We start from the raw sequence: 12,146 nt of genomic DNA, 5'->3' as shown, positions 1-12,146 counted from the left end.
GATGAGTTAACATATCACCTTGGGTTTGTCCTTCACCTTCTCAAAATGATCCCACACTTTGGATTTCCTGCCCGACATGTTATTAACTAGCCTGTGGAATAACCGGTACCAGGACTGTAAATTAACCTGACTCCTGTCTGACCGCTGAGCGTGGCCACTTCCTGTGTCTGTCCTTTCAAATTAAATTCCCACATGGTCCAGTCATATAGGTTTTGGTTTATTTTGACGTTGTAGCTCCTAATAGAGTTTAACATTCACTTATTTATTTTTTTGTTTTGTTTTGTTTTTCTGGTCGACTAATGTTTGATCGACTATTAGATTTTAGACAGCATGTCGGCATCCCAGAGGCATAAGAGGCATAAGAGGCGTGACTAGCATGACGGGTAACACAACAGTGTAGGCCTCTAGTGTGACATATACACTTCAGCAGCACTTTCTTAACAGTAACCGTCTCTGTCCTGATCTCGTCCTCTGCTTGGAGGGTAAGGAGCTCCCATACCTCACTGTTTTCCCAATTTGCAGACATTTTCAGTCGCTATTTCTCTTTCAGTTGCTGCTAGCTGCTATCAGCTACTTTTTAAATCCCCAGTGGTGACACACTGACAGGTCAAAACGTTACACCTGTCCTGTCCATGATCCTGTCTTGCTGACTGTCCCTTTTACAGACATTGTTACAGCACTGTTGGTACCTCTACTGCCAGCTTAAAAGTGAAACAACTCTGTCCCCGTTACACGATTGTGCCCTTTATACAGAAGGACAAGGTGGCATAATAGGACGATATTCCCGTCTTAAACAGGCAGTGTAAAAGACGCTTAAGTGTCCCCACAGAGACGGACCTTTTGTTAAAAGAGTAAGACCCTTTTTGTTTAACCAGAAACAGCCCTGAAATCCCCATACCCAAACCAACCAGACTCCATTTAAATGAACAGTAATTTTAGCGTGTATAAATCCAGCATGTTTTCACATCTAACCAAACCAGAGCTGGTGATTGTTGGAACAGTGGAGAGACAAACCAAGATGAATTTTGTGAGCTTTATTTTACTAGCATCGACTCTGAATGCAGTGTGTTTTACGATGATAAAATTACTGTTTATTTAAACAGAGTCTGGTGGGTTTGGCGATGGTGATTTCGGAGCTGTTTCTGGTTAAACAAAAAGGATCTTACTCTTTAACAAAAAGGTTTATCTCTGTAGGGATCCGTTCCATAATGTTGTGAGACACTTAAATAACAATCTGAGCCTGTCAGTGACAAAACAAGCAATTTTAATGGATGATAATTGACGGTGAGTGGTTAAATATCACCTGTTTCACCACTGCCAGCTGCAGCAGTCTCACTCAACACTGGACTAGTTTCAAAAATTGTTGCTCCCATTAGTCACCAAAACAGAAAACATGGGAAAATAGGGTCCAGGTTAAAGGATACCGAACTTATCCTTTAAGCCTCAAACATGTCACAAGTATGATACAACAAAAAAAGCTGCAAAGCATTCAAATTTTGATTTAGAATTGGAGTGTCAACATTATGAACAAAGCTTCAAACTTTTCAGTACAGCTGTAAAATACTGTGGTCTACAATAAGGCTGGCTACACGTAAAAATGTCAGTGTGCGACTACAGAAGATCGTAGGAATAACAATTCTGAATGTGCCTACCGTTTCCATTACCAGCAGGCTCTGTCGTCTCCCAGTTCATGGATTTCTGAACCGCCTTCTTCCACCGAGCGTACCGAAACTCGCTCTCTGCAAACACACAGAAACACCTTTACTTTTGAAACAGCAGCTACTGAAGACATTTACTTTGCTAGGTGGTTAAAGACGGCCGCATCAGCTTCCTGTCTGTACCTTCAGGGTTGATCTGAGGCTCGAACTTCTCGGAGGTGACTTCACTCAGGTCCTCTGGGCTCAGACTCCACACACTCACACCCTCGGCTGCTCCTGCTGCCATCGCAGCACCGAGAGCTGTGGTCTCAGGCATGGACGGCTTCACTGGAATAACAATCAGTACAATCATTACAGGTAACAACAACAATATGAATAACAATCATGTAGCAATACTTGTTAATTCCTTTAGGGAAATCAACAACCCAATGAGTAGGCCCATTATGATAATTATATTATCTACTTGTGGTGCGATACACAGGCATGACATAATTTTCCTGACCTCAGTATTGACTGTTGTGTTTACATATGTTCAATGACCAAAAGCCACCTTTTGCGCCGCTATGCTACACTGCTGGGTGGCGTCAGTGTGTAACAGTTGGACAGAACCTTTGTTACAATATGTCCAGGTCAGCTGTACGTATGATAAGCGGACAGATGGCGTCAGTTCATAACGTAGTCGGATGGCACCTGTCACAACAGTATGATACACTGCTGCTAATGTTAATGCTAATGTAATATAAGCAACTGGAAGTTCTGATAGTCGGGAGGGGAGGTGGATGGGTCCAACAAACCTTGGACTTTCACCAGGGAGGTCAGTGTTCGCTTCCTGTATGATTGTCAAGCCAAACCATGATGTTTTTTTCTAAACCTATGACTTGGGCGCAGCAGTTCTCCCATTTTTGTCTTAAAAAAATGCCCTCTTATGCAAATTATGGAGGAAACTGTGGCATGTTCTCATCGCTAATATCTTTAAAAAAAAATTTCATGTCCATCCATCCATTTTCATCCGCTTATTTGGGCCTAGGTCACGGGGGCAGCAGGCCAAGCAAAGTACCCCAGACGTCCCTCCCGCCAGCAACGCTTTCCAGCTCCTTCTGAGAGACCCCAAGGTGTTCCCAGGCGATACGAGATATGTAATCCCTTCAGCATGTTCTGGGTCTCCATGTTATTCAACTTGTTGTCATTTATTCCACATAATGCCAGCAGAGAACAGTGAAGCACCCTAACAGTTTGATACAACAGAGTGTTGGCTAGATAAGGACTTTTCGTCATGAGCATGGAAAAAAAATCATCACCAGTTTCCCTTTGGCATCACACTCATCCCTTGTGACTCTGTGATATCTTACCAACAGGAATACAAAGAATGTCTGCCTGCAGCTGCATCAGCAGCCTGTTTGACGTCATTCCTCCGTCCACCTGGAGCTGAGTTAGTGGAATGCCGCTGTCCTGATTCATGGCATCAAGTATCTGCATTAAAAAAATATCCGAATTATTACACATCTTATTGAATAAATATCCAAACAAATAACTTTTTTATGACATTAGAAATGTTTTTCAGCCCAAACTTAGTATTATGTCTGTTGGTAGGGACAGTTTTTTAATAAATTGCCACTTAGAAGACGAGAGCACTCACCTCCCGTGTCTGGAAACACACAGCTTCCAATGCAGCAAACGCCACATGACTCTTATTAGTAAACTGCGTTAACCCACAAATGATCCTGTGACACAGAGAAAGCTTAAATTAATCAGAGTAAGACTTGTTTTTGATTTTGTTGTTGTTAGTTATTGGTCTTACCCTCTTGCACTGGGCTCCCAGTAAGGTGCATAAAGACCGGAAAATGCAGGAACAAAATAACAACCGTAGGATGTACCGACTGATGCAGCCAACTTCTCTACAATGAGACAGAAACATGAAGGGAAAGGAGTAAAAAAGGGTACACCATAAAGTAAATCACATTACATCACTACCTGTATTTCTCTTAATATAAACATCAAAGTAATATGGAAGGAAACATCAGACCAGTTTTGGGGATATAACTGTCTAAGAGTTTCAGCGTCTTTTATTGCTTGCATTTACTGTCCCTTTATAGATAATTAGATTTACATTAAATGACATCACAGTCATGATTATGTTGCTTGTCACATCTGATTTGTCTGCAGAAGCACATACCGAGCTCCTCAGACGACCCGATGATCCCGAGATTGTCCTGCAGCCAACGAACCACAGCTCCTGCAATGGCCACAGAGCCCTGGCAACAAATACCAGAAAAAAATCAGCGTTGAGATTAAAGCACAAAGTGATTATAATACAGTGTATCATGAAAGAAATGACAGGTGTTTAAGATACTATACCTCTAGTGCATAGCAGGCAGGTTTGTCCCGACCAAGTTTGTATGCCACAGTGGTCAGAAGACCGTGGTCGGACATGACAGGCTGCAAAACAGAAACATGAAAAATGCAACAAGTGCTATTTGCGCTTTGCTTATGTATCAATCAATAAATAAACAAATGTATATATAAATAGGAAAATAAATAAATGTATACTTTAAAACATAAATAAATAAATGTATAAACAAATACAGGAATAAAGAAATGCATAAATAAACATAACAGAATAAATAAATAAATACATAAACAGATACATGCATAATATATAAACGTTGCTCAATTTATTTATTTCCATACTTTTTTCCATACATTTATTTATTTATTTATTATTTTATTTAATTATGTCAGCATTTATATATGCATTTATTTATGTCTGTATTCATTTTATATTTCTGTATTTATTTCAACAATTGTTTATTCTTTTATTTTTTCTGTATTTATTTTTATTTCTCTACTTATTTATTTCATTATTCCTGTATTTATTTTATAAATTATTGTATTGTTTCTTTTTGTGTAAAAAAATGTTGCTTCTGTATTTATTTACTTATGTATTTATGTATTTCAGTAATTTTTTATTCTTTTATTTTATATTTCTGTATTATTTACATGCCCCTGTATTTACTTAAATATTAATTTATGCATTTATTTATTTCTGTATATATTTATGCATTTTTTATTGTTTTCTGTATTTTTATTTTATTTCTGTATTTACTTTATTATTGCTGTATTTATTTATTTTTTAAGCATTTATTTATCTATGTATTTATTTCTGTATTTTTTTTTAATTCTTTTGTTAATTTTTGTATTTATTTTTTTCTTCTGTATTTATTTACTTATTTTCTTATTTATTTTTGTATTTATTTATACATTTATGTATGCATTTATCTATAGATATAAGTCATTTTCCATCCTCCACAGAGAGCAGGGATCTCACTATTTAAGTACACATCTTGAGTATTGTACCTTAGGTCCTGTGTTTCGCAGGAGAAAGCAGCCAGTTCCATACCTGAAACGCATAATAAAATCAAACTTGTAGTTTCATTTCTACCAAAGACGAAGCCATACATTTGAAGAGAAGTACATAAAAAAACTACAAATCTAAAAAACCCAAAGCTACTTACGTATTTTTCGCCTGCCCGTCCTGAAAACACATCTGTCCAACCAGCGCTGCCGACTGATCTCCAAGACACTGATTTTAAATAACACATAAATCAATAAGGTGGTGCTATTGCAAATTCATGAAATACTATACAGCAATATTATAAAGTACGTGGAGACAATGTTGGAGAGCAAAAATAGAGAGAAACATACCCCTGAAATGGGGATACCTGAGAGAGCTCCAGATTTCTGTTGAGAGAAAAGATAATCTTGTTTAATAAGTAAACTGGTGTTTTAATATTTAAGTCACATAAAAAAAACCTTGAAAGTGTTTTGTTTCTTCTGCAATTTATTGTATTTTTGGTTGTAACAGTATTTTGGCCTGTAGGATATCAAATGCATTAAATATCAATGAATTAATAATCTGCTTTTTCTTTTTAGAATTAAATTAAATATATAAAGACTGATAACCATTAACTTATATACACATATTTGTAGCGAAAATATCAAATCAATAGCAATTATTCAACAGAAATTGCCAATTTAATCAGTCATCAATGTAAAAACATCTTGATTATTAATCACTATGAGCTACTTGACCTGACAACGGACACTGAAAACAGAAGGGAATCACTTGTTATTTGACTACATGAAGCCAAATAACACAAATATACGGATTTTAATTCTACCACAGTTTATTACATGAAGCAAACTGTAACAGTGAGGGGAAATTAAGGGCAAGTATGAACCTGTTTACACTGAAATGTCTTCACTCCTACACGTGAGGCCGTCTATGTGTCCGTTAGCTGTCTGTAGACAGAGTAAGTTAAATAAAACTGTGCCTAAGAGTGAAGAGATTTGGGAACGTTGCGGAGGATAATGGTGCAGTGGGCGTCCATAACAACCAGCTGAGTGGCATGCCACAACACAAGCAATGGGGGACGGGGAGCATCCAGTACATTTCCAATAGAGCGTACATGTATGCCCTCATGTTTGTGTGCGTGTTGGCGGTGTCCAAAAACACTGAACAAAGGCTGGTAAATGTAGTCTTTGACACACTAATGTCTGTGATTGACAACAATCATTATTAGCCACTGAAACATCCAGAAGACACAGAGCAACATAAGCATTCATCTGGAATTAAGTTTCTGTGTGTACCTGCCAGTACCTGCGTGTGTCTCTGAATATATGAGCTGTGTACCTGACAGTTATGTCGCCTCTCGTGTATGTGTTTTTAGGGATTTATTTCTTTTGTACAGCCCTTTGGTTGACGTGAGTTGTTTTTTAATGTGCTTTATTAGTAAATTTGAGTTAAGTTGTTATAATTATCTTTTAATAAAACATTTAAAATGTATAACCTCAGTAACATTTTTTTTCCTGTGGCAGAAAAAGAAAGTATTGAATAACTTTTTTTTCAAGGTATTGTATCAGAGTTATAAATTCCAGTATTGTGACAACACGACTTCAAGGACCAACAAAGTATTTCTGATTCAGATGTGATTTAATGTTAATAAGAACATATTCCTAACATTAATTTAAATAGTTAATAGTCCAGACGAGAAAGACAAAAAGACAAATATCACATCAAAGCTAGAACTACAAATCTGCTTGACTCTGATTTATATCAAATGTTTCACACAGATTAGTGTGCACTAAAAACAGCACCTTTAACAGACGAGGTAACATTTTGAATTTATTTTGCCAAAGGTAATAATTATTCTAATACAAATACATTTTGGGCACGTTGTGGGATAAAGGGAGATCAGTGGCAAATATATACAACAGCAAATGTACTATGTTAGTTATGAGTTAGTTACAACCAAGCAGCAGTGAGTGATGAGCTTCAGTTTGACTATTTGCTCCTAAATGCCTGTAAAAATGTGTTAAATGTCTAATTTCGGTAATGTGACACACAGCTGGTTAGCCCCCATGTGAATCTTGGAAATGCACTGTGTGATGGCGTATTCACTTTGGCCACTGAGAAGCAGGACAGGTTACTTTGCATGATGAGGAAAAAAGTGATGGCGAGTATTACTTACCCGGCTAGAACATATTTTCTACCAGTGAGAGAAGAGAGACAATGGCACACACACAAAAAACAAAAATGCCTAAAAGGATTTCTCAACCGTCATGCACTTAGAACAAACAACAAACTATTATCTTATTAGTGGCCTGTTGCAGGAGACATTCCACTCTTTCAACACAACACCAGACACAATGAAATCATTAGGATACGCAGTTAATATATACAGTCATTGTAGTGAAATTGTAAATAGACTAGATGTTATATTTATGCATGCTTACCATGAGACCGTAGATTTCTGAGGAACTCCTCACTCGGGGCAAAATCTCCATGGGAATACCAAAATACCTGAAAGGAATAAGAGGAAATGAATAATTAAGCCAATTCTGCCTTCCATGCGTTTTATTTATTTGGATGATTTATCTGTAAACTAAACATTATATGATGCGATAAAAAGATATTCTGAAATTATTCAGTTTAAAATGGTATTTCCAAGCATCACCACTATTGTTGGACTTTGATGTAGTTCTTTCATAGCCTTACATTGGCTTTTTACTTCTGCTGATTGCAGTATGCTTAAAAAAATCATAAAAATGAAGTTGGAGAACAAGATGTGTCAGTACAGGGTATATGCAGAAATCCTGAGGTTAATTTCAATACCTTTCTAAGACTTTTTTAAGACCTTCCAAAAAAACCTTAAGACCTCATCGCCACTTCAAGCTGTCGTTAGCAGCAACGCATCTTTAACTTACTAAAAAGTTGTAGTTTGAATTAAATCTATGGAGCACAAACATACAACAGAACTCAAATAAGATGAGATGGATTTTTTATTGTCTTTTGCTCCTCTGTTTGGCGCCTGGAAGTGCGCTGTTGCGTGATGCACCGGGCACCTTCTCTCCTTCTCTCTCTCTCGTATTCTATTACTGCATCTTGCTAACTCGGCCATTCTGGATGTCACTAACTCGGCTTCTTCTCTGGAGCCTTTGTGCTCCACTGTCTCTCAGGTTGACTCGTATTGCAGCGGTGCCTGGATAGTGTGACGTGTGTGGTTGTGCTGCTGCCGTGGTCCTGCCAGATGCTGCCATCATTAGTCATTAGTCATACTTCTACTGTTATTATACACATATGATTATTGTCACACATGTATACTGCCAGATATTAATATATACTACTTAATGTTGATGTAAGCTACTGTCATTACCGTCTGTCCTGCATATCTATCTCTCTCTCTCTCTCTCTCTCTCTCTCTCTCTCTCTCTCTCTCTGTCTGCGACATCTATTGCACGTCTGTCGTCCTGGAAGAGGGATCCCTCCTCAGTTGCTCTTCCTGAGGTTTCTACCGTTTTTTTTCCCATTAAAGGGTTTTTTTGGGGAGTTTTTCCTTATCCGCTGTGAGGGTCCAAAGGACAGAGGGATGTTGTATGCTGTAAAGCCCTGTGAGGCAAATTGTGATTTCTGATATTGGGCCTGTCGCACAGGTACGCGCACGGCCCCAAGTGGCAGTCTGAGTGTGCCTACCTACACATCGTTGTTTGTAATAGTCGCGAGGAGGAAAATAAATTATACATTCATGGATACTTTTTGTCAAAGCTTGAATGCCAAGAAAATTTAATACTTCATAAAATCGCGATTAAGACTTTTTAATACTTTTTAAGGGCCTTAATTTTCAGACAGTTGATTTATTAACTTTTAAAGACCCCGCGGACACCCTGAAGTACAATAAACTTTTGTTTGCAACAGAGCCTAATTTCTGTAATAATTCAAAATCCAATGGAACAATCCTGTTGGAGTTTTGTCAAAGGAACCAGGGGGATGCTAACTTCTGGGTTGACTTACAAAAAAAAACAAAACGTCAAACCTGCAGCACTTTATAGGGAACCTGTCTAAACGCAGATGGTGTTATTATTCTATAGCCCCTACAAAGAGCAATCAGCATTTACTTCATAATAATTTTAAGCAAAAACTTGTCTATTTTTACTTTAAAATGCTTCAAATGCATATATTTATTATGAATACAGTCAATCTAATGCTCGTTTTGTTTCTGTTTTCACTGTTTCATCACTACTACAAATGCAACTGTAGCCAGTATCTCACTATCACTATCCTCATTAATATTTTAGAAGCGAAAAATTATATTCAGCCACAAGATAAGACTGAAAAGCTGGAAATCAGAACTGAAGTACAGAGAGTTGTTATCATAGAGATGATACACCCTCACATTTAGCTGCATTGGTGAGAACCGGCAGGTTTTCAGAATGTTGCAGAACAGCTCATTCCAAGTAGCTGCATCGTTATGAATCTTTGGTCTGAACTGGGCTTTAAGCAGGGCAGGCAGCACAGTGGAATTAAAGGCCAACAAAAGACAGCTGTCATACTTGCAAAGCTCTGGGTCCCAGTCCATAGTGTGAATGTTAAACAGCATGGTTCTGCTGGCGTTGGTCACATCTGTGCAGTGGACTCCGCCTGTCTTGCCTCCTGTCAAACACTGTCAGACAGCAATCAAAAACGCACACAAAAAGTCAGTTTTTCACCAACTCCGTCAGCTCCAGATTGTCACTACTTCTGCATACAAACTGTTACTCACCCAAATGAGCCAGGAGTCCACAGTGCCGAACATGGCGCGGTGAGACACAACGGCTTCGTGGACCTCGTCCACGTTGTCCATCAGCCAGCGTAGTTTCACTGCGCTAAAGTAAGTGCTGATTGGGAGCCCCGTTTTATGCTGTAGGATGACAATGACATAATCAGCTCCATTAATGCAAGCATATTGATAGGTTTCCGATGTAGTGAGCCCCCGGGATGTTTTTTCTGAAAGTTTTTTATTTTGAGACCTAACTGTCCCTAAACATGAATACATTTTGATTAAGAATTTTAGTTTCTTGGTAATAGCTGTATAATCACAATATTACAATCGAGGGTGTGCTTTAACGTCGAGGTACGTACGCATTACCCTCTGGTGCAATATTGCTTAAATAAAAAACATGCAATACGACGAGCAATAAAAACCTGCTAGGTGTGCAGGTCATGATGCAACAGAGAACAGAAGGAGCTCACCTTTAAGTGGTTCTTATTCCTTCCTGGGGTCTTGTTAATTAGACGTTCAACTGTTGACTGAGTCCGCAGGTCCAGCCAAACTGTACAAACAGGGACCAAAGATCAGTCAATTACAACAACTCTATCTGCTGTTTCATTGTGTCTACATACACGTGTAAACCATGTCAAATCTGTACAAGGATAAATGAAAATGAAGTATAAATAATGAAGGAAACACAACAACTTTACCGATTGCATTGTAGAGGGGCTCCCCCGTCTCTTTGTCCCAAACAAGTGTGGTCTCTCTTTGGTTGGTCACTCCAATAGCTAGACGGATTCAACCAACATGTTAACACCTCTTCAACATAAATAAAACCTGCTTCAGGAGAGCAGATGGCAGCCTAAAGCCCCATGTGTGAATACCTTTAATGTTCGAGATGTCTATGTTGAGCTGGGTGAGTTTTTCACACGTCCGCTCCATGCACTCGTACACCGACTGCAGGATTTCTTTGGGGTCTTCCTCCACCCATCTGAAAATTAGGACGAAGAACCACAACAATTAAGATCTACACATTTTGTCTCATTCATGAAACATGAGCAGAACGAATTTGTATTTCAGCATTCATGAATATGTTAGCTCCAATCTTTTCGCAGTTTCGTAGTTAGTTTTCGTAACAGAATCTGCACCAAGGTTTTTTATGTGCAGATCACTCACAGACTGACTAACATTTCATGAATGAGACCCACTGTGTGTGCATCTTTTAGGAGCTGTATTGGATGTGTCTTACCCTTCTTTGGGGAAGCTCTGTTTGATTTCCACCTGATGATGGCTGAGGAGCTCTGCAGTTTTTGAATTAAACACCTTCAAAGAGAGAAAATAAAGTCAACAACACATCACTTTATTCTTTATTCATCCAGAAGAAGATGACAGAGCATGCAGCCAGTCTAACTCTGCTAAAAGCCTCCTTTTTGGTGATGTATCCTGGATTTATTAATTTCCCCAGTAGGTAAGGAATCCAACCTTTGAATCCTAAACCTGTTTTCTAGACTGCAGGCCTTTCAAGTATAAATTGAACAGTGGTTAGTTGATTCACGACCTCTGGCACCAGGAAGAACATGCCTCATGTGGTGTATTTTAAGACACATCTTCAATAATTGTGCATACAAACTGTACAGTTATTTAAACAAAGTAATGGGATACTTCATTTTCTACTGCAGTGTTTTCACTCTGCAGTTTTGTGGCAACTTTTTGCACACACTGTTAGTGTAACTCTGCATAACCAGTCTAGTATCACCTCCTCACAGCACAATTATCACAGCCAAAAATACCTCTGCACATGTCAAGTGGCATTTACTAAACTCAAATGAGAAGTCAGAGTTTCTGTTTTAAACATTAGGATAATAACATCTAATAAACTGTGATTTAAAAACTCAAATTGGAACCTTTCCATCTACAAAGTTCACCCCATATTTTAAGGTGAAGTCTAGAGATCTGTGGCCATGTGTTTTGTTTGACTTCTCCTGCGGTTTGAGATGACTCATGCCAATTAAAAACTCTTGGCTCTCAACTATCAGCCACACCTGGTAGGTAAATCAAAACAACTGGCCCATCTGGTCCATGAGTTAGAAAACAAAAACAAAAGACACTTTCGTTCTTCAATTAAGTTAAAAGTAATTCCATTATTATCACTTTATCCACTTATCCAATACCCATACAGTTTGCCCTCAAATATTCAATAAAAGCTAAACAAAAATGATCTGTCATTTCTTTAGCTTGTAAACAACAACAGTAACTCGGAGTGAGATTCAGCAATTCAGATTCAAAAAAATGTACCCTGTGATCTCTCTCTCTCTCTCTCTCTCTCTCTCTCTATATATATATATATATATATATATATATATACATATATATATATATATATGTATATATATATATATATATA

At 38.0% G+C, this 12,146-nt stretch overlaps 1 protein-coding gene across 2 annotated transcripts in view; it reads right to left on the bottom strand.

Moving 5' to 3' along the window:
• Positions 1-12,146, bottom strand: part of LOC126401629 (glycerol kinase-like) — a 19,869-nt gene that overhangs the window by 4,440 nt on the left and 3,283 nt on the right. Inside the window, exons 2-19 of one of the 2 annotated variants that reach the window (XM_050062970.1) lie at positions 10,992-11,065; positions 10,627-10,733; positions 10,453-10,530; positions 10,225-10,304; positions 9,755-9,892; positions 9,546-9,655; positions 7,452-7,518; positions 7,187-7,204; positions 5,361-5,396; positions 5,171-5,238; positions 5,013-5,055; positions 4,014-4,094; positions 3,832-3,910; positions 3,457-3,553; positions 3,295-3,379; positions 3,008-3,128; positions 1,842-1,985; positions 1,653-1,739 (exon numbers count right to left, since the gene is read on the bottom strand). In XM_050062970.1, the coding sequence (XP_049918927.1) occupies positions 1,653-1,739; positions 1,842-1,985; positions 3,008-3,128; positions 3,295-3,379; positions 3,457-3,553; positions 3,832-3,910; positions 4,014-4,094; positions 5,013-5,055; positions 5,171-5,238; positions 5,361-5,396; positions 7,187-7,204; positions 7,452-7,518; positions 9,546-9,655; positions 9,755-9,892; positions 10,225-10,304; positions 10,453-10,530; positions 10,627-10,733; positions 10,992-11,065 (1,513 nt within the window). The remainder of the gene's footprint in view (positions 1-1,652; positions 1,740-1,841; positions 1,986-3,007; positions 3,129-3,294; positions 3,380-3,456; positions 3,554-3,831; positions 3,911-4,013; positions 4,095-5,012; positions 5,056-5,170; positions 5,239-5,360; positions 5,397-7,186; positions 7,205-7,451; positions 7,519-9,545; positions 9,656-9,754; positions 9,893-10,224; positions 10,305-10,452; positions 10,531-10,626; positions 10,734-10,991; positions 11,066-12,146) is intronic. The other variant, XM_050062971.1, reaches the window with a different exon arrangement.

This window comes from Epinephelus moara, chromosome 15 (genome assembly GCF_006386435.1).
Source record: "Epinephelus moara isolate mb chromosome 15, YSFRI_EMoa_1.0, whole genome shotgun sequence".
NCBI lineage: Eukaryota > Metazoa > Chordata > Actinopteri > Perciformes > Serranidae > Epinephelus > Epinephelus moara.
Note: the sequence above shows the minus strand (reverse complement) of the source record. Positions and strands in the feature narration are given on the sequence as shown.